Source organism: Centroberyx affinis, unplaced genomic scaffold, assembly GCF_046629955.1.
Source record: "Centroberyx affinis isolate AG114_WGS23_722 - 3 ecotype Tasmania unplaced genomic scaffold, CSIRO-AGI_Caff_v1 ptg000516l_1, whole genome shotgun sequence".
Lineage (NCBI taxonomy): Eukaryota > Metazoa > Chordata > Actinopteri > Beryciformes > Berycidae > Centroberyx > Centroberyx affinis.
The window spans coordinates 101,851-123,777 of NW_027279165.1; the positions used below are offsets into that span (position 1 = coordinate 101,851).

The following is a 21,927-nucleotide window of genomic DNA, read 5'->3' on the forward strand; positions in this document are numbered from 1 at the left end:
GAAAGGACCATAGTACAACTTTTCCATTTTTTATATTTCCCTTTTCTGTTATTCTGTTCTATCTGTGGAGACAGCAGCCTGTGGGCTTTCACCTACAACAGGCTGGACATCAGTTCATGCTCAGTTTCATCCATTGAGGAAATATTGTTCTTCTAAACTAAAAGGACCTTTGTCACAAGCAGGTACACATATCCAGTCTGTGGTAAAGGAATTAGGCAAAATTGTATGCTGAACCAAAATGTTAATGATTTGCATTTAAATGAAGATGTGACTTTAATTGAGAGATAATTTAGGCGGAACTGTGGCCTTAATGACACTGAGACATGCTGTTGTGTTTTATCATTTTTATGGCATTATAAAATACAAAAAAATAAAATAAAATTGGGGCAAAAGACAAACATGAGTTTTGGTCATTTATTTGTTTTGTTATTTGGTTCTACTGATCACTACTCTGCAAGATTATTTCCTGACTTTAATGTTATGCATCAGTAGCAGATGAACTTCCCAGGCATTGCTTTCCACCTGTTTAAACATAATGTAAGACCAGAATGAGATCCAAAGCAGAACCAGCAACAGCAGCAGTTATAAGGACATGGTGACCCGATCTAGGAATTAAAGCTTATTTTCTGCTGTTGTGCCCAAAGTCTCTCTAAACAGTCTCTGAGTGAGCAGTCAAAACAACGTGAGCGTTTAGCAGAAATTTATTGTATTTACCAATTCATATGAAGTCATGCAAGTGCCTCAGTATCACAGCAACTTCATTGTTTTTACCAAATCTGCCAATTGTACTAATTCTACAAATTCATTTTTCTAGATTTTATCTTTGTAAATTTATCAGTGACTGTGTTGATAAAGGTTATAAGAGTGACGCAGCAAGAGAAAATAGTCGGTTAGGGTTATGGGTATTTTTTTTTTTTGTTACCAATATTACTACATTTCAGTCAGACAATTTACGTAAACAGATTATTGAGAATGAATGCACATTGAGGTCTCCTTAGCATGAGCTCCTACTATGTATAAACAGTACAAAGAAATAAAAAGGGGCTTAATGTGGACAGTAAAAGAATGTGCACATTATGCTGCACAGTGACAGCACTATAGAAAATCCCGTCCTTTTCCCATTGTCACATAGTAGGGTAAAAATGAGCATGTGCCCTGTGTGTACATTTTAGTAATGTAAGGTGCTTGGAGTGCTGTTTTTAGATGGGCATCAGGGACACTTACAACACATCAACACATCTCACCAGAGAAGGCAACAGTATCATCATTAAAGCCTTCACTTTGAAGAGTTGGACAGACCTTGTTGACCAAGGGGTGTGGCTCATTTCTACAAAAAACAAAACAAAAGAAAACAAAACAAAAACAAACCCCACAAGAAACAAATAACTCACCTTGTTTCTTTGATTTCCTCTTTTTGGAGATCTAGTTTCTGGTTGTAATGGTACTCAAACATACAGGTGATCAAATTTTGCCTCTGGTTACAAAAAACAAAACAAAAACCAAAATTGTATCCATTATTTAATGCAAATCGAGTCTTCCTCCATTGTATTCAGCTTTCGCATGAACAAAGCTCATAAGATCATGTGACCACGGAGCAGCCTCTGTAAGTTAGACCCTGTGCTGCAGAGTGGCGTATTGAGAGTGGGTGGCCAACTGAATAAATCAGTTATGCCAGAAGAAGCAAAACGCCCAATTATCCTGCGTAAAGATCAACATGTTACATCTATGATTCTAAAACACATACACAATAAAACAGGCCATTGTGGAAGAAAACAGACGCTTGCAAAACTACGACAGAAATATTGGATTTCAGCGGCTAATTCTGCAGTAAAGAAGGTGATATCAAATTGCAGTGTCTGCCGAAGACTGCATGCCAAGGCTGGTGAGCGGAAGATGGCGGATCTGTCTGAGGACGGTCTGCTCCCTGATAAGCTCCCTTTACATATGTAAATATGTAAATATATATCGATATAAAGAGAGGACGCAGCGTGGTGAAAAGGTACGGGGCCGGATGTACTACAGATTTGTGCCAGTGCAAGTCGGTCAGCGCACAGGGGATTTGCACTTGAAATCATGGGTTGGTCTGGGTGCGCTGTTTTTTGCTCTTTGGCCTAATTGCATATGGATTTGTGGTTGTTCCAAGGCTGAGACGCAAAATAAAGGGAGGGATTTCTGGAAATTGGCAGCGGATGTGATTTATCAAGAGCCTGTGGCCTTTATCATCTGTTGACTGTGCAGGTAATGTAAGACCTGGGAAAGCATGTCTTGCTTTGTGCACTGGATGGCTCCACCGAGCTGGCCCAAGTCCCGACTCTGTCTCTGGAACCGGCTCCAAGATCAAGGGGACACAGTCGTTTTCGGGCCCTGTGAAGTGTGCAAATACACTATTCTGACTTGTGGGTGTATCTATACACAATAAACAAATAGAAAATCAACATATATGATCTCAATACTTATTGCTGAACTGTTAACGGTTAACTTGAGGTTAAAGGCAATGTGCCTGACAGCCCTCCTCCTGTACAGAGTGTTCAGTATGTGAAGCTCAGCTAGGTGTCACGCAATCCAACAAACAATGTTCATAAAGACACACGGGTGCAGCATGCCGATAGAAATTATGGCTAAACAAAGAATAAAGCAATGGACTTAACACACAACGGTGAGGCGAGCCAGTATTGAGAATGAGTGTAGATGACAAAGCATTACCAACTGTAACAGTTTGTGGCTTACCAGTTAAAAAGTCAAGGATCCAGTTACACACAGAGTTAGAGACCCAAGGCCCATAGTTTGACATCCAGTTAGAGGAAATGACTGTGTTGAAGGCAGAGCTATAATCCACATTCTGACATATGTATTCCTATTCTCTAAGTGTTCAAGGTCAATATGTAAGGCCAGAGAGACATCATCATCAACAGATCTGTTAGGTCGGTGAGCAAACTGAAACGGATCAAAGGACTCTGGAATGATACATTTTATAAATTACATGACTAGGCATTTCATCACAACCAAGGTGAGCGCCACAGGGCGGTAATCGTTAAAAGCCCCATGAAATGAACTGCCATTACGTTTACTTCCTGGAAAAGTATCTTTCATAGTAACTTCTAGCCCCGTTTGGGACTGAATCCACACTGCGTGGATCTCAGTCCTGAGTCCTTACCTCCAAATCTTTGGTGGCAGCACTTTGTCATCCTGTGATGGACCGAGCAAGCAGGCACGAGGACACAATATAGAGGGCAAAATTAAGGGTTTTATTTACCCCCCAAAAAAGGCAAAAGGGTAACAAAACCAGTTGTGAATTACAAAAAGACAATGAATGGGCCCAAAATATAATGCAAGTAACTAAACAGAAAAATGTAACTGAACACAAACAAGAGCCTACTCACAAATGGCAAACTGAGAGTATATATAGACCTGGCCAGGTACATTTACACAAAAAGGGGAATAGATTCATTTAAACAAAAGATTAATATATTAAAACCTGATTGTTAATTAATTTAAATACAAATGTCTTTATATTAAGTAAGTTAATTACTTATGTTAAATTTATGTGAACTACTAAATAAATACATGTACACAACTAAAACAAAGGCGAGACCCCCCCCTTGTTCCGGAGCACTTGGTTTGATCGGACACCCCTCTTCCGTTATAATAGTGCAGTCCAAATGGTAAGTGCGTCTTGACAGTTTGGATGCCGGTGGACATGCAAGTAGGTGGAAGAGAGTTATGGTTATATAAATGCAAAGTAATTAACAGCAAAATGATAAAAACATGTTTAACTAAAATGCGTGCACTCAAATTAGAAACATGTAATATTGATAATGCTAATAAAGTTTGAGCATGTTATTGAAACAAAACCTATGTGTCGTGTCATTATGTGGTTTATGTATGTGTATTGCGAATGTAAACGTGCCACAAACTAACCAAATGTGAACAAAGGAAAAGAGGTGAGGTAAGGGAGTGAGATCGGATTTTACTGACACTTTTATGTGCGGCGATTTGGTGCAGCCGTCACACACTCCCCCTCCTCTGGCACCTCACTGGAACAGCGGGACAGATAGTCAGCCGTTGCATTCTCTTTGCCCGGGATGTGGTGGACCTTGAATCGAAAGGGCTGCAGGTCGAGATACCAGCGAGTGATCCTTCCATTGGAGTCTCTCATTCTCTCCAGCCACTTCAGCGCCTTGTGGTCCGTTTCGAGGGTGAACTCCCGTCCGAGAAGGTAGTACTTCATAGAAGCGATGGCCCATTTCACCGCCAGACATTCCTTCTCAATGGTTGAGTAACGTGTCTCTCTGGGGAACAGCTTTCTGCTGATAAAGGCCACGGGGTGCCGGTCATCAGGTGGGCCCTGCAGAAGGACAGCACCTAGACCCCGGTCTGAGGCATCAGTCTGTAGGATGAAGGGTTTAGCAAAATCTGGGCAGTGCAATACAGGGTCCCTACTCAGAGCCTGCTGGATGTCTTTAAAGGCTGAGACTGCCTCCTCTGTCCACTTCAGCCGACTGGGATATTTTAGACTGGTCATGTCAGATAGGAGGGCAGCTCTGGCAGAGTAGTTGGGTACAGACCTATGGTACCAACCTGACATGCCCAGGAATGATTTCAACTGCCTTCTGGTATGAGGCAGTGGACACTGTTGGATGGCCTGGACCTTCTGAATTCGAGGCTTGATGACACTGTTCCCAATGATGTAGCCCAGGTACTCAGTCTCGACTCTGGCAAAAGCACACTTTGAGGGACTGATGGTAAGGCCAGCTTTCTTGAGACAATGGAAGACCATCCTCAGGTGTTCTAGGTGATCTTCCCAGGTGGTGCTGTAAACAACGTCATCAAGATAAGCGGAGGCAAACTCTGACAGTCCACAAAGTACCTGGTCCATGAGTCGCTGGAAGGTAGCTGGAGCACCATGCAACCCGAAGGGCTTCACTGTGAAGTGGAACAGGCCCCATGCAGTCCGGAATGCTGGCGGCTCACAGGACTGCTGGGAAAGGGGAACTTGCCAGTAGCCTTTGCAAAGGTTAATGGTAGTCAAATATTTGGCTTGGCCCAGATGTTCAATCAGGTCATCTATACCTGGTGTTGGATATGAGTTGAACTTTGAGATTGAATTCAAATAGCAAAAATCAATACAGACCCTGATCGTTCCATCCTTCTTTGGTACCAGGACAATGGGATTGCACCATTCGCTTTTGGAAGTCTCGATGATGCCAAGTGACAGCATGAGATCAATCTCCTTCTTCAGGGACACGAACAGCCGTTCAGGGATCCTGTAACTCATGCGTCTGATGGAGGCATTTTCTTTCAACACAATCTCATGTTGTACTACATTTGTGCGGCCAGGATTCTCCTGGACCACATCAGGTTCACAAAGAGCCCTCACCTTAGCTTGATGTTCTGGTGATAGATGGTGTAGATCAAGGATAGGAGAGGTAGGCACAGGTAAATACTGCTCACCAACTTCCTCATCCTCAACACTCCTGATCAGCAACACCTCAGAGGGCTGCACCGGTCTGGGCACCCACTCCTTTAATAGGTTGACGTGCAGTATCCTGGTAGAGCGGCAACGACCTGGAGTGGAGATTGGTAAGTGGTTGGCCCTAGTTTTTTGGTTACCTCAAAGGGACCTTGCCATTTGGCCAGTAGCTTGCTTTCATCTGTAGGCAGCATCACCAAAACTTTTTGGCCTGGTTCAAAGCTCTTCTCTCGGGTGGACCGATCATACCATGTCTTCTGGTATTGCTGCGCAGCTGCCATGTTCTCCTGTGCCAGAGCAGACATTCTTTCCAGTTTCTCTCGCATCCGGATAACATAAGAGACAACATTTCTGGGTTCTTTTACCTCCTGGTCTCCCTCCCAGATATCCTTAAGGAGTGTAAGAGGCCCCCTTACCTCATGTCCATAAAGCAACTCAAATGGTGAGTAGCCTGTGGATGCCTGTGGTACTTCTCTGTAAGCAAACAACAGGTATGGGAGCCACTGGTCCCAGTCAGAACCAGTGTCACTGACAAACTTGTGGAGCATTGTTTCAAGGTTCAATCAGACCATCTGTTTGGGGATGGTAGGGTGTTGTTCTGAGACCCCTGATGCCCAACAGCTGGTACGCATCCTTCAGGAGTTGGGACATGAAATTGGTGCCCTGGTCGGTGAGTATCTCACAGGGAAAGCCTACCCTGGAGAAGAATTGCACCAGACAGAATGCGACACACTTTGCTTTGACAGATTTGAGAGGGAACACTTCAGGAATCTGTGGCGTAATCTGTGATCACCAACATAAACCGGTTACCCAACTTGCTCTTTTCCAGTGGACCAACAACATCCATCCCAAGCCGTTCGAATGGGGTACCTATAATAGGCAATGGCTGAATGGGAGCTCTGGTGGAGCCTCTACCTGTGGTCAGCTGGCATTGAGGACAACTTCTACAGTATTCGGCTACATCTTTACGCATGCCAGGCCAGATAAAATGCTGTTGTATGTGAGCTGTGGTTCTGTGCTTTCCTAGGTGGCCAGCCCAGAGGATGGAATGTCCCAAAGTAAGTATTACTTCTCGGGTTGCTTTTGGAACCACCATCTGCTTAGCGGACATATACTGGTGATAAAGGATACCTTGCTGTAGAAAGTAATCCTCAGGGCCACTCTCAAACTTAGCCTCATCTTCCCCTTTCCCTTTGGCTTTCTCCAAACAGTCAGCTAGGCTGGGATCTGCTTGCTGCATTTCAATGAGGTTAGTGGGAAGTCTGAAACCTAGCGGGAGCTCTGGTGTCGGCTCAGTTTGTGGATGAACAACTGTACGCTGAAACTTCTCCCTTCTTTGCTTGCGAGGTTTGCATGTTTTACCTAGCTCTGCCTCCACCTCAGCATCATAGAAAGGTAAGGCAGCAAGTGTCTCGTCTGGTTCCTTCGCCTGCTTAGCCTGGGCTCGGGTGAAGGCAGCGTTGCAGGTCTGATGGGACTGCAGCAAATCAAGCAGAACGGGTAAGTCATGTCCTAGTACAACAGGAAAGGGCAGGTTATTAGCAACGCCAACACTGAGCAGGTCAGTTTGTCCCTGTACCTTGATATACAGATCAGCAGTGGGGTTCATCACCGTGCACACAGCATATGAGAACTGTTTCAGTGGTGCGCACAACATGGGGTGGTACATATTGCTGGTGGAGTTTGAGAGCTCCCAGTGTCGATCAGGGCCCTGAGCTCCTGGCCATTGATCTCAACTGCAGTCTCCCTTACTGGCTGCTCATGCTTCAGCTCCGGCTCAGTCCTGCATTGTGGGACATAGCACATCTGGGTCAGCTTGACAGGGTTTTTAGGGCACATGGGCTTGGTATGCCCCCCGTCCACACAGATAGCAGACAGGCACTCTTGACTTTGGGTTAATGATAGTCATTGGTTGGTTCTCCCTTTGAGGAGGCTTACCTACATCTGCGGATGTTCTGGGGGTAGCATACTGAGAGGAGGTTGGTCTCTGGGTGTCTTTGGTCGCCCCCCAGGAAGCATGGCTCCACGGTTGGTTTTTCCGACGGGCAGCCACAAAGACGTTGGCAAGGACAGCAGCCTCCGCATCAGTAGCAGGATCATGTTCTCTGATCCATACCTGTAGCTCAGGGGACAACATTCTCAAGAATTGTTCAAGTATAATGATTTCCCCAATGTCACTTACAGTTTTGCCTTTAGGCTGGACCCATTTTCCATACAGCTCTTTAAGCCTTACATAAAGCTCTTTTGGGGTTTCATTGGATTGTACCTCCAACGATCGAAAACTTTGTCTGTATGTCTCGGGATTGTCAAACTTCTGAAGAATTGCCATTTTGACTCTTTGTCATAATCAAGTGAGTCATCAACATCCATGTGTACATAGGCGCTTCTGACCAGTGAGCAAAGGTATGAGTCGAAAGGCCCAGTCTGCTTTCTGCCACCGACATGCCACTGCAATGCGCTCAAAAGTTATTAGAAAATGTTCAAAGTCATCTGAATCAGTCCATTTTTCAAGTTTGGGTTCTTGAGTGGACAGATATTGACCAGATGGGCTGACACCTTGCTGGCTGGTGCCAGGTACCCAAGCGGCTTGTGAAGGGTCACATACAGGGTCTGTGCCTGTGGATCCCACCCTTAGAGGACTCAGCTCTGAAATGGGTGGTAAAGGGACTGGGGAGGTCCGTGCTTGAACCTCCAGCTGGAGGAGACTGAACTGGTGCTGTAGCGCCTTAAACCTCTGCTCTTACCGTGCTGACTCTTCTTCCATTCGGGCCTCCCGGGCCTGTGCCCTCTGCTTGCTGATCCCACTTCTGACACCAACTGTGATGGACCGAGCAAGCAGGCACGAGGACACAAAATAGAGTGCAAAATTAAGGGTTTTATTTACCCCCCAAAAAAGGCAAAAGGGTAACAAAACCAGTTGTGAATTACAAAAAGATAATGAGTGGGCCCAAAATATAATGCAAGTAACTAAATTGTACAGTACTAAAGTGTACTGTATTGACGCAAAAACACAATTTTTTAAGAGTTTGAAGAGTTTTGCAAGAATTGTTTGCTTTTGCAAGAGATGTATAATGTTTTGCTGGTTTGGTGTAAGGTTTTGTGGTTAGTGTGTAGAGTTTTGCAAAAATAGCCTATAGTTTCAAAGATAGTGCCTAAGCAATCAGAAAAAACTGTAAAGCCTTTTTTACACAGCCCTCTTCTCTGTCAGTTGCGTCATGACCACTGTTTTACCTCATTTTTCTTTACATATGTTTGATATAAAAAAAATACACAACAAGAGGGAAAACAAAAGGCACTGATACAAATAAAATAAAAAAGAAAATACAAAGGTTCATACAATTAAACAGCTCAGCACATCATCAGAGCGCCACTCCCATCCATAGGGGACATTTACAAAACACACGTCATCAGAAAAAAAGGGCCAACAACGTTATCAAAGACCCAGCGGGTGATTTCAATGATTACCACACGTTCAACCAGAGAGGAGAAGCTAATCAGTGAAATCACCTGCTGTAGTCTTTGGTTGGAACGAAAACCTTCACACACTCGGGGTGCATTCCATTTGGTTCCTTGTCTCCTCGCCTCGCGTCTCTTCCTCGACTCCTCGGTCAAAGGTCACAGAGGAAATGAGGAGAAGATACGAGGAGGCAAGTGAACCTGGGCTGCGGTCAAATAGTATTTTTTGCTTAGGAAGGTTCCTAACTGAGTGAAATGACCTGGAAGTATCTAAGTGGCAGCCATGATAAGAGCTGTTTGAATTCTCTAAATGTGAAGGAAAGGTGCTTCAATGCTTCCTTACTTAGCTCCTTTAGCATAGGAGACACTGGACCATCCTTTACGAAAGGAAAGGAGATAATGCCGTCCCACAATTCCTTGCGGCAGCAACATTTAAAGCGACGTACCATTTGGCCGTTCACAAAAACAAACGATCATGACCGACAAGAGACGCAGATCATCATGCAAGTTACCGTTGCTTATTAAGCATTATACAACAGGTAGTTCCGACCAAGCAATCTGATTGGTCAACTAGACATTTAGAACGTGATCAAATCAGCATGACAGCACACCTAGCCGTGCTCATCACTAAATATTACTCCGCCATATTATCATACAATATATTTAAATATAACGCTACGCTAACTCTGTTCAGCCTTGATGTTACCAGACGCTCTGCATCCTCCATCAGCTGTGCCGGTGAGTCGGTGACACGGCGCTACTAGCTTAAAAATACATGTGAAGTTCACGGACATAGTAGCTAAATCTGTCCATGGAAAAATTATTTTTTTCAGCAGATATCTTAGTTACAACAAGATCGAGCTAGCGAGGCAGTTTTGTGTTTATATGTGTGGTATTTATTCAGTTTGGGAAATCCCGCGATCTCTAGAAAGCATTAGCTCAAGTTGGCTGCTGACTCCACAGGGACTAGAAATCGTGTCTGTTGCTAGGTCGTTACTAAGGCTCCGCCTACTTGCTGGAGTAGTAACGTCTACTGACGTGACTGATTGTTTTCCAGTTATTAGTCAGACCCCATGTATTTCCAGGGAAACGGAGATAACACTAGCAAAAAGTTTTTTATTTTGAGAGCGAATTGCCCCACAATATGAATACATTTTGTTTATATCTTTTATTTTGTTGGTAACTGTTGTATAATCGCAATATTACACTCGAGGGTGTGCGTTACCGTCATTACCCAGCAAGCAATAGACGTCATTTCAACGTCTCGGCTAGATATAGCCCCGATTTAGTCCGGCTATGTTTAACCCACTTCTAGCCAAAATGATCTTGAAATTGGTTAGATTTAGTTTTTGCCAACGCAGCTTGTGAGATGTATGATATTCCATCATGTAAGCAAAGTCAGCAGTGATTACAAGGTGTTTAGTTTCATTTCTTTGACATGGTCTATGCGTAGCCACGATTTAGCTCCCAATTGGCCGGCTATTTGTAGCCCATTTGTAGCCAAAACTGTTTAATTGTAGTTTTTGCCTAGGCAGCTTGTGAGATGGATAATATCCCATCATGTTTGCAATGTCAATAATAAATACAAGGTGTTAGTATCATTTCATTGACATGGTCTATGTGTAGCCACGATTTAGCTCTGAATTGGACCGGCAACGTGTAGTCTGCTTTTAGCCCATCCGGCGAAATCCAGGCTATCAATTGCCGTCATTTCAACGGCTTGGGCTGTAGCCCTGATCAGCGGCTATGTGTATCCCACTTCTAGCCAAAATAGTGTTAAAATTGGTAGTTTTCGCCCACGCAACTTGTGAGGTGCATGGCATCAGATCATGTTAGCAAGTCAACTATGAAAACAAACTGAGATTAGTATAATTTCATTGAAATGGTCTATGTGTAGCCATGATTTAGCTCTGAATTGGACCGGCTATATAGCCTGCTTAAGCCCATCCGGCGAAGTTAGTATTAACCTTGGAATTAGCATTATTTTTTGCTGTTACACATTCATATACACCATTCTCCGTATTTGACTTTCTTTCATTTTACAAGTAAATTCAAAATGCAATTACGATTCTCAACCGCTAGAGGGCAGATGTACTGCTTGACATGACGACTGGCGACGCGAGACTTGACAGTTAGGAGGCATAATGCTTCGCCCGGTTGAAGAAGCAGTCAGTGGCAGAGCAGAACTGAGCAGTTCACGCCACGTTTACGGCTTATTTGGTTTATCTTGTAAGTCGCTGTGTTTTTGTCTTGTCATGTGTTCATGATGTATCTACATTATTTGTTATCATGTGCAGGAACCGTGCCATTTTTAGCGGTTAGCAGTGAGTAAGCCATAGTGTGGTTAGCTTAACATGCTACCTAGAAAGCACATGTGCTGGCACAATATTCATGCACATTTCACAGCAGCAGACGATGTGAGTTCAAGTTGCATCTGTTTCTGTATTTCCTAAAACTAGTGCAGTGCCCGTTCAAAACGTGCCTGTTAGCGTTAGCATTCGCCTTAGCGGTTAGCCTGCCTAGCAGTTGTGTTGTTGTTTAAAATGTTCCATGATTGTAGTTTTTGTAATGAATTACTTATATATTTATCATGTTTTAATATGTTAAGTTGTTTAAAATGTTCATGTATGTAATTTTTGTAATAAATGCTTTATATTTATCTTGTTTGTTGTTGTTTGTTGGATGGATTGACATTTATTATCAGAACATGTTATATTTGAGTAAAAAGAATCCTTTAGCCATTATTTTGTTGTCTATTAGACATATATGTAGTTGTTCAATAGCCGTCTAATTGATGGCTATATTCTTGGGCTATGGTTGGACGTCTACTAAACTTTCACTGACAGCCCATATTTAACTGTGTTTTAGCCTAGACTTCAGGTCTACGTATAGACGGCCATTAGACGTTTTTTAAACGCGAGATTGGCTTGCTATTTTGTCTATCAGACGTATATATATAGTCGTTTAATAGCTGTCTAATTGATGGCTAGGCTATACCTGGGCTATGGTTAGACGTCTACTAAACTTTCACTGACAGCCCAAATGTAGCCGTGTTTTAGCCTAGACGTCAGGTCTACGTATAGACGGCTTTTAGACATCTTTTAAACGCAAAATTGCTTGCTGGGTATTGGCACGACAGTGATGCGCGTAAGCATCACCCTCTCGTGTAATATTGCTTAATTTTCCATCTTATGCCATAACTTGCTAATATGTTTATATGTTTTGAACTTTCAACAACATGTTAAACCCAGAGGAGAACAAACGTTACGCTGCTGTGGTAAAGTGATCAAAGTGAAGTTAACGTTGTAGAGGAACCTCTGCTCAGTCTGCATTAGTTATTTCTTCATTCTGAGTGTTGTTGTATTGCAGCCTTTAGGAAAATCATTCATTAATTTGACTTCAGTCACAGATGCTGAAGCTCTTGCCTTAATAAAGGCCTGGATCAGCCATAACAAATTCAAAGCACAATCAAGCCAACATTTCAAGGTGTTTACTGAGTTGTGTGGTGGTTCTTAAGCTGTTATATGCACAGGCTTATAATCAGATCATAATCAGCATATGAACCATAACACAGAAGTCTGTCTTTCAAGAAAAAGGGATATGAGACATTTTTAGCCAGATGATGTTTTTAATTCAACATGTTTGAAACTTAAGACTTAAGAATGATGATATGTACAGTAGTAGATTTGTAGGCCTAACATGTTATGCCTATCTTGCATGAATTTAACAATTATTTTCATACAATCAAACTAATTGGGATTCATGTCGATAAATATGAGTGGACAGGAGGGTGAGCGTGAGCAACCATTCTCAATGTGAAAACCATTTCCTTTCACTTTTTTGACTGGTAGCCTATATTCCTTTTTTATTTCAATTCTGCCGTCGCATAATTACGTAGCCTAGTGTAAGTGCGGTCGGATTCTCTTAGCACCGCGGTTGTCTTTTCCTAAGTCCTCTTGAATTCTCCTTCACATCTTTCCTTGACCTCATGACGTTTTCCATCGAGGTCAAGGAAAAGTGGTTAGGAATAGGAGTTAGAACGTATTTTTTTGACTATTCGACCGCAGCCCTTGAATGTTGATTTGAATGGGAATGGTTCTATCCATTCAACTTCTGTTCTACTTGGCCTGAGGGGGGCTCTACACCATTTCATTTCATACGTCACACACAATATCTCGCCCCACTGCAGCTCAGCAAACAACATGTTTGTGTCGTGTGTAGGACATCAGAAACAGACATCAGATCACAAACGTACCAAAACAAATCACAGAACTGCTCTGAGAAAGAGACAAAAGTGTATAGGTACACCCACCTCAAAACAAAAATGTCCTCTAAAAATAAGAACATACACACAAACACACAGTCCACTGAAACTGAAAGTGAAGAGTTTCCTTTTATTTGGAAATGGATGTGCAGTGAACAGAGATCTACAACAGTATGATCCAACTGCAGGACTGGGCTGAATTTATTTAATCCTCGAAGTAGAGTTACTACTGATTTCCCATACACAAAATCTGTTGCTAATAAGAAACTAATCGGAAACATTAGTTGTGATAATACAAAGTGGCACTTTGCAATGCTGCTATTAAAATGCAGTTATTACTCTGAATAAATTTACATTTCTATAGCCAAACACATTTTAAACATAACATCAACAAAGGTGCCTTTTTGGTTGGCAAACAGAAAATAACACAGACTGGATTTCTATTTCTCCGCTCACTGCAGTGCTGCAGAGTCAGCTGCTTTTCAAACTGTGACCAGCACTACAATGTGAGGGCATGCAGAAAAGGTGTAGAAATACTCTGAACTATGCTTTAGGCTGGTGACACATTACAAGACTGACCAGACTGCAAAAAGACTGATCACACACTGAATGACCGGCTTTTAGACTGTATCACAGAAGGGCATGCAACTGATGACCAGCTGGATTTGAGGAACACATACTACATAACGCCAAATCAGGTGAAACTACTACAACACAGAACAAGCACACACATGGAGGTGGAGCTTTTTTCTTTTTCCCCAGCCATGGCTCTAACATTTAGACAGGCCTTCAGAAATACTAAAACCAGAAGAAAAATCCATCCTCGCCTCCTGTCTGTAGTGGGCGTGGCCAGGTGATGGATGGCGGACGGTATAACCACAGAATGAGGAGTTGAAGCGCCGGCGTGATGTGCTGTCTCTGATGGGGTGATGTAGGAATTTCGGTTTAAACTTCAATACAAAAAAAAAGACACAGAACTCAGTTTGTTCCTCCCCCTTCATCACGACTGTGTACTATAATGTTCAGGCCTTCAAGTATTACCTCCACTGTCACAACTACAGGCTTTCTCTTCCTCCTTATCCCTATCCATCGTCTCCTTCCCCTCCTTGTCCTAGACCGAGACAAAACATCTCTCTTCCTCCTCATCCTTTCTGCTGCTGCTCCTCATGCATCATCACCACCTTATCATTCACAGGGCAGGTTTCAGTCCCTCTTGATCTTCTCCCTCTCTTCCCTCCTCAAAGCCTCCTCCTTATCCCCCTTTCCCTGCTTGATAGAAAAGATCTCCTCCTCCTCCTCCTCCCCCTCCCTCCTGCTCTTAGTCTTCAGGTGCCACCACTTCCCCTCCAGCATCACTACCCTTCATAGAGCAGGGTTTCTCCTCCTCCACCTCATCACCCCCCTCTCAACCTTCTCCCTCTCCTCCTCCCTCCTTTCTCTCTCTCATCACCTCCTTCTCTTTGGAGCCTCCTCCTCCTTCCTCCTCCTCTCATCCCTTCTGCTGCTGCTCCTCGGGCATCATCACCATCACCTCACCCTCCATCACCACCTTGTCCTTGACGGAGCAGGTTACAGCGATGAAGGCAAACGACATCTTGACCTTGCGGACTTCTGCCTCGGCCAGCACCTCCTCGCCGATGTAGAGCGGCGCCGGGAAGCGGATCTCCTGGTAGAGGAAGATGCAGCCGCGGCCGGGCATCCGGGTGCCGAGCACGGCGGAGATCAGGCCGTTGATGAGGACGCCGTGGACAATGGGTGCCTCGAAGGAGGTGGTGCTGGCGTAGGCCGGGTCCAGGTGGAGGGGGTTGGTGTCACCCGTCAGCTCGGCGAACAGCTCCACGTCACGGGAGGAGAAGGCCTTGGTGAGGGAGGCACGCTGGCCAACATGGAGGGGCCGGCGGTGGAGCCGGCAGCAGGGAGGAGCCGATGGAAGGACGCCAACGGGCTTCGCTCTGGCGGCCATGATGGAAGAGCTGGACAACCGTGGTTTACAAAAGATATTCCTCCATATGAAACTCATTTTCTGTCTGTCAGTGTGTGTTGCGGCGGTTCAGCTGTTTCGTCTCCTTCACTCCAGCTCCAGCTCTCGACTGTTCCCAGACAGCGCCAGCAGGAAAGGAGAAACCTGAACAAACCAAAGCGAATTATTTGACCTGAGCCTCAACTTTGAGCACCATACTAAAAAGCTTGTTCAGTCATGCTTTTTTCCATCTCAGGAACATTGCAAAAATTGTATCCGTCTTCCTCCACCTTGACTACTGCCATGCCCTGTTTTCCTGCCTTAACCAAAACAAGGCAGAAAAGCGCCAATGTGTTCAAAATTCTGCAGCAGGCTGCAGGCTTTTACCAAAACTCAGAGACGAGACAATTACAATTACAATTACAATTTCACATTTGGCAGACGCTTTTATCCAAAGCAACTTACACATGAGATTTTCATACAACACAAGCAAGGTTCTAGACCATATCGTCTCTTTACTGGTTGTTGATTTTAAAGCAATATTCCACCTAGTTTTAACATGGGGGTTATTTGGCTCTTGACCGCCATGAAAACTAGAATATAAACTACTCAGTTTATATTCCAGCTGAGTCTGATAGTAGCTAGAATATAAACTGAGTAGTTTATATTCTAGCTACTATCAGACTCAGCTGGACGAGTTTGTAGCGTTCGAATTTATACTTCCCATTCATTTGAATGAGGCTGTGAAAATAGACTGAAAACTGACATTGAGCACGTTGGTGAACAGATTCAACAACAGATCCTGCTACTGTGATTGTCAATTGACTGCTGGTCGAACATTTTAGAACAGAATCTCACCAAACAGCATCTTTATTGATAGAGGAGAACACAGCGGAGGGATACCATTTAGGAGAGATAGTTCATGTTTGGAAGACCGGATCTACTTTTATTTTTAAATACTAATTTTAGTGTAAACCAAGAATAGAAATATAAAATGACAATGTACCAATTACTGATTTATTGTCAACGCGGGATCTGTGGAACCCGCTCTGTTTTGGGTGGACGTCTTTTCAGAAATTCCTTGAGCCTTGTGCCATCCAGAGCCATGTGTTTGCAGGCGTTCACTCCAATCAAACATTACAGCAGCTGATTTCACCAGTTAGTTCCTCCTCTCTGGTTGAATATGTGTTAACCGGTGAAATCAGCTGCTGTCAGCTGATGTTTGCACATGGCACATGGCTTTGAGGGTTTTGTTGTCTCACCTGCACAGTTTTGATTTGTTGTCCTCCCTTTGTGTATAATTTCTGCAAATAAGCTAAACCAGGATCTGAAACTGAAAACAGGTTCAGTTTGGTCCGAGTCCAACTTCTCCTGCTGTGTCTAGTCTACACAGTAGAGTTCAGCTGGACTCACCAAGCTAAAACACCATTCTGGACGGCATTTCTTACACATAAAGCCGCAGCTGAAATCGCAAACATTTCTCAACTCCATGATGCATATCGGCAAATTTTGGTATTGCGAAATATTGTGTTCCGAACATTTGTTACATCCCTAGTGTTAGCCAAAATAGATTAAAAAAACCCAACATGTTTCGTAGAAATATGAAACATGTTTTCAATGCTATTTAGTGTATACAAAATTGACTCTTGTACATTTGTTTTTAGTTTACTAGACCTTGGCAGGTGAGCCAAACAGTGAATTTGGACACTAAGCTAAGATGGAGCTCTGCTGGAGTGTGAAGGCAGCTGACCTGCAGCACTCTGAAGGCGCAGGTCTGGTTCTGGTAGGAGCCCAGCAGAGTCAGGGAGCTCCACAGCTTCACCAAACCCCTGAAGACACACAATACATCAGGACAACATGAGTAGTAGTTTCCCTACCATTGAATAGGTGGGGAATAAAATTCTGGGGGAAACTCTGAATTTAATTGACTGTCAGCATTAAATATCGCCAATTGCCAGCTTCAATACAAAAATATTGGCTTTGGTCTTCAAAATCCTGCTCCAGTCAATCCCTAAAGTGGAATTTTGGCTGCTACTGCGTTTACTCTATATATATATATTTTTTTAACTTGTATACTTTCCTGCTGCAGGCAGGCCGGCCAGAGCAGATCTCTGTCATGCTGGTGACCTGGGAACTGAAGCTTATTCTGAAGCTTATTATTCTACTGTTGACCTCGGTGGAGTCTCTCTGGATAAGAGCAACAGCTAAATCACTGGCCACTTACCTGCTGTAAACACGGAGAATAGCTGTTAGAGTAGCCTCATCGTACTTCAGCAGGTCGAAGGACAATGCTGCTCCCACCTGGAGCGCATGCGCACACACACACACACACACACACACACACACACACACACACCAGAAAGTTATGTGTGGGATGCTGTATGGCTATACTACAAGTTTTTTCATCGTCTTGTGTGTGTATATATGCATGTATTTATATGCATGTACATGTTACATGTACTATATATGTACACTACCAGTCAAAACTTTGGACACACTATTACTATTTTCCACATTTTAGAATAACAGTAAAGACTCAAAACTATGAAATAACACAAACGGAATTATGCAGCGAGCAAAACAGTGTTAAACAAATCAAAACTAACTTATATTTTAGATTCTTTGCCTTGATGGAAAGGCAACGGCTTTGGAAAGAAATTCATATTCATAGAATCAACTTCACTATTTATATTTGACAAAAAAACTCATTTCAAGCATTTAAGCAGAAGCCTTTAGATCAAAATGGGAGTGGGACTTGAACCCCCAACCCTGGCAGCGTTGGTGGTCTTACCTCTCCATACAGGTTCTTGAGGCCAGTGAGGATGAGCTGCTTCAGGTCAACGGCACTCAGTCCTGTACCCTCATTCTCCAGCACACTACACACACACACACACACACACACACACAATCACCAAGTACAATAAATGCACGGTTTCCCGCCAGACGTTCACAGGCGAGGCGCACCCCCTCGCCTGAAATCTCGAACACGCATCACCTAATGTCGGAAGAAGAAAAAATCAAACTCGTCCAGCGGCATCTGATCTTGGTGAGTAGTATATATTCTGGTTTTCATGGTGGTCAAGTGCCAAATAACCCCCTTGTTAAAACTAAGTGGAATATTGCTTTAGACGTAATTTCCGGGAAATGACAACAGTGGAATTTAACGATATTGCCAGTATTGTGTGAATGGCAGCATTACGTTAAAAAAGCACCAAGGCATGTCATGTGTGTACAACATAAACTGCTGCCTTTACCAGAAAAATGAAAATGGTAATTTTACAGGTTTCATGTGTGAAAGGGGCTAATGACACTTACAGGCAGACCTTCATATAGTGGTACACCGAGGCGTTCTTCAACACCACTCGTTCGTAAGTCGCAGGTTCCTCCGTTTCTCCACCGCGTCGCATTCTATTAAGCTACGGCGACCCGGGTCCCTGCAAATGACAAACAGGGAGAGGCTGGGTTAGCTTTGGTTAAACCTGGGAGAATACCGACACAGATAAAGGATGCATCAGAGTATCAATAAAGATTTTTGACGAGTTCTGTTCCAAAATGCTGCATTTCCATGTTGGAATTCCATTACCCAAGGGTGGAAGCAACTAATTACATTTACTCCCTTTACTGTAATTGAGTAGCTTTTTTTGTCTACTTTTTTTTCTTTATATTTTTAAGTCAGTAATTTCACTTTTACTTAAGTAGGTTTTTACTGAAGTATTGTACTTAGCTACATTTTAAATCACATCCATTACAAAGTACAAATTCTGTGGCTCTCTTGATTTTAAATGAGCTACTTTCTACTTTTACTTAAGTAGATTTTCACACCGGTAACTTTACTTCTACTTAAGTAAAATTTCATCAACTTGAGTACGATGTTTTAGTACTCTTTCCAGCCCTGCTGTTACCTACAGTCCATCATTCAGGATATATAAACTTTAGAGGACTCAGTGTGTAAAACTGTCATTTTGTCAACCAAAACCTCAAGTTACCAGCGATCCTTCAAAATGTGCCACAACTTGCACATTATACATTAATTCTGCAAGAGTCGGTTCACCCAGTTGGTCTCAGTTTGGCACAAAATATGTCCCATTCTCTCTTGTATGAGAGCGTCACACCAAACTCTGTTGATTTTTTTTTATTAATTTAATTCGGCAGACATTTAACACACCAACAGCATAATACAATTTCAACTTGCGGAATTAGTTCGTCTGACAGGACGGCAGTGAGCAGTGTGAACCAATTGTAAACGTTGAGATTTTGCTTGGTAGATCATTTACAAGCCAATCATGACTTAAAATAATTTTAGACAATACTCTAGACAACTGTAAATTGTAGGATTTTTCAAGAGACTTTGTCTTGAATTTCTTTTCCCCCCATTCAGCAGAACATAATATCGGAGCAGGTGCTGCGTGTGAACCAGCAGCCTACATTCACCTGTCTAGTCAGTTACAAGTGGATTTTAATAGCAGGTGTAACTGGGACTTGACGTGGTATGGTTGACATTGGTCTGTTAGTGGCAGCTAGCTACCAGGCTAGAATAAGCTAGCCTTTATCATGCTGGTTACAGTGAACAGCAAACAACTGGTTGACTGACTACTTTAGACGGCCGTTATTCACAGTCAGAGCTGGAACTTCTCACCAAATGTCATGACACGCCTGTCTTACACATGGACCTCCTAGGTCAAGTAGCTAACCTAGCTACATCCTGCTAAACTTAGCACTGGCAGCTAACATTCTGGTGTCCACTCGTAACACTTAATGAAGTTTAGTTTATGTAACGTTAATAGTTCTATGTGCGTTTAAGTAGTACATTAGATCTTACCACGTGCATTAAGTTGTTGTAGTTTGGACACACACTTAGCAGGCTGTTGTGTACTCCACTCGCACCAAATTTTGGACCAACGTGCTTGCCTTCCGATCGGCGCATGCGCAGTTATGTAGAAAAAGGTTGTACGAAAGGTGATAAACAATGTGATGTCTCACTCTGCCCCTGCATCCAGGAACCACATACGGTCCAGACTCTGCCCTCAATGTTATATGTACAAATGTGTGTGGTTTATTTGGACCAAATTACGCACATCCCACAGTGTTAACAACATCCAGAGATAAATATAGTGTAGCGTTCTGGCCAGGAGTTAGACAGGCCACGGATAAAATATAGTTCTACAGTGTTTTGGGTAATAGGGGGCGGAGTTATGTAGTTGGAGGTGGGGTGGAATGCCGGGTAATTATTATAAAACTGTGTAAAAGTCGTTTAGATCTTCACTGTTTGGTTAGATGTTGTAATTTTCATTTTTATCACATGATATCGAGTCACATCAAGTGAAATAAGCTGCAAACATTGAGTTAGATAACCACTTAGTTAGATCACCAACACCCGTATTTGTGTTGGTTATGTGTTATGCCTTGGCCTCGAAGAAGCCGAGTATTCCCAGTCAGTTCGCGTCATTTGCCGCTTTTCCACTGCATAGTACTGGCTCAACTTGCCTTGACTCGACTCGCCTTTGGTAGTACCACGTGGTTTTCCACTGCACATATAGTACCCCCTCAATGTGCCCCACCCCCAAAACTGGTCGTCATAGTGACGCTGCGACGCTGCATGAAACGCGACACACAGCTACAATGGAGGATATCGAAGCGATAGTGTTCTTAATTCTCGGTGTGTGGCTGTCAGTCACAGCAAGGAGACAGATTTTATTTCAGAAGAGGCTGAAGGCAGCGAGACAGCAGACTGCTCTCTGGCTGCTCAAGGCCACGCAAGAGGGTAAGCTAGCCTGGTAGCTAACGTTAGCATATACGTCCCGTGTCGCGATGACGATTCTCTGACCAATCAGTGGTCTGCAGTGTTTTTACGTCACCTTTTGGTATCGCCTCAGCTCGCTTGGAACCTTGACGGAGGTGCTACGAAAAAAAGTACCAGGTACTACGTAATATGTTACCTGGTACCTGGTACTTGGCCAGTGGAAAACCAAAAAAGGCGAGTAGAGTCGAGTCGAGTCGAGCTGGTACCATGCAGTGGAAAAGCGCCAATTTTGTTGATGCAGTCATGTCGGGTCAGTATAGCTGAATGAATCGAACTTTAGAGTTTTTTGGGTTTTCAAGCTTTTCATTGATGGAGTTATCTGGTCGTCATACAGCTCCAGGCAATGTTGTGTGTCTACACTAAGTGTTGTACTCATTTTAGACCAGCAGAGGGCAAGATACCCTATTTAATTACTGTTAATTGTTTCTATTTCATTATATTTTAGATGGTGACTTATTAAGTCATGCATGTTGGTAAATGTTAACAGTTTTTAGTTTTATTGATTATACTTGTCTATTATTATGGTGAGAGAATCACTGTAATAATAGTTTTCAAATTTGGTGTGTGCAATTGTTTGTTAAGAAAATAATTAAAAGAATACAAAAGCATACTTTTATTTAAATTTGTTAGTAATATAGCTTAAGACAAAGTACAAGATTAGTTACACCAAAAGGATAAACAACTACCAACCAAGCTGGAACCCGCAGCAGCGAGCCGACCTGGGCAGACACAGTATCTGCAGGCTGACCGAGACAAGCAGCATGTCGAACGTTCGATACTGCTGCCATGTCGAGTCGAGTTCGAGTTTTCAGTAACCGGCACATGAACGAATCATTCAACAAAGCAGTATCCAAGTACGGCAAGCCCCGAGGGGAAAAACACAAGTTGGCACATGACATAAAACTATACAACTGCTCAATACAAGGACATACAGTTGTCATACTAACACAAACAATATTATTTTGTTTGTTCAGTGA

At 43.1% G+C, this 21,927-nt stretch overlaps 1 protein-coding gene across 4 annotated transcripts; it reads right to left on the bottom strand.

The window, feature by feature from the left end:
- Positions 1-12,582: 12,582 nt before the first annotated feature.
- On the bottom strand, positions 12,583-20,071 carry rpp14 (ribonuclease P/MRP 14 subunit). Of its 4 annotated transcripts, none has more exons than XM_071517732.1 (6): positions 19,970-20,071; positions 18,466-18,584; positions 17,942-18,026; positions 17,375-17,451; positions 16,901-16,979; positions 15,124-15,315 (listed from the first exon to the last, which is right to left on the bottom strand). In XM_071517732.1, exons 2-6 carry the CDS (start codon positions 18,555-18,557, stop codon positions 15,259-15,261), a joined length of 390 nt encoding a protein of 129 aa, XP_071373833.1. In that variant the 5' UTR covers positions 18,558-18,584; positions 19,970-20,071; the 3' UTR covers positions 15,124-15,258. The 4 variants fall into 4 exon arrangements, with proteins under 4 accessions (XP_071373832.1, XP_071373831.1, XP_071373833.1 ...); XM_071517733.1 differs by lacking the exon at positions 15,124-15,315 and adding an exon at positions 16,447-16,483; XM_071517731.1 differs by lacking the exons at positions 16,901-16,979; positions 17,375-17,451; positions 17,942-18,026; positions 19,970-20,071 and having other exon boundaries at positions 12,583-15,315; positions 18,466-18,550.
- Between the last annotated feature and the right edge of the window lie 1,856 nt (positions 20,072-21,927).

Excerpts from the sequence above, each read along its gene's own strand:
- rpp14 (XM_071517731.1), bottom strand. The coding sequence starts at position 15,210 with ATGAGTTTCATATGGAGGAATATCTTTTGTAAACCACGGTTGTCCAGC.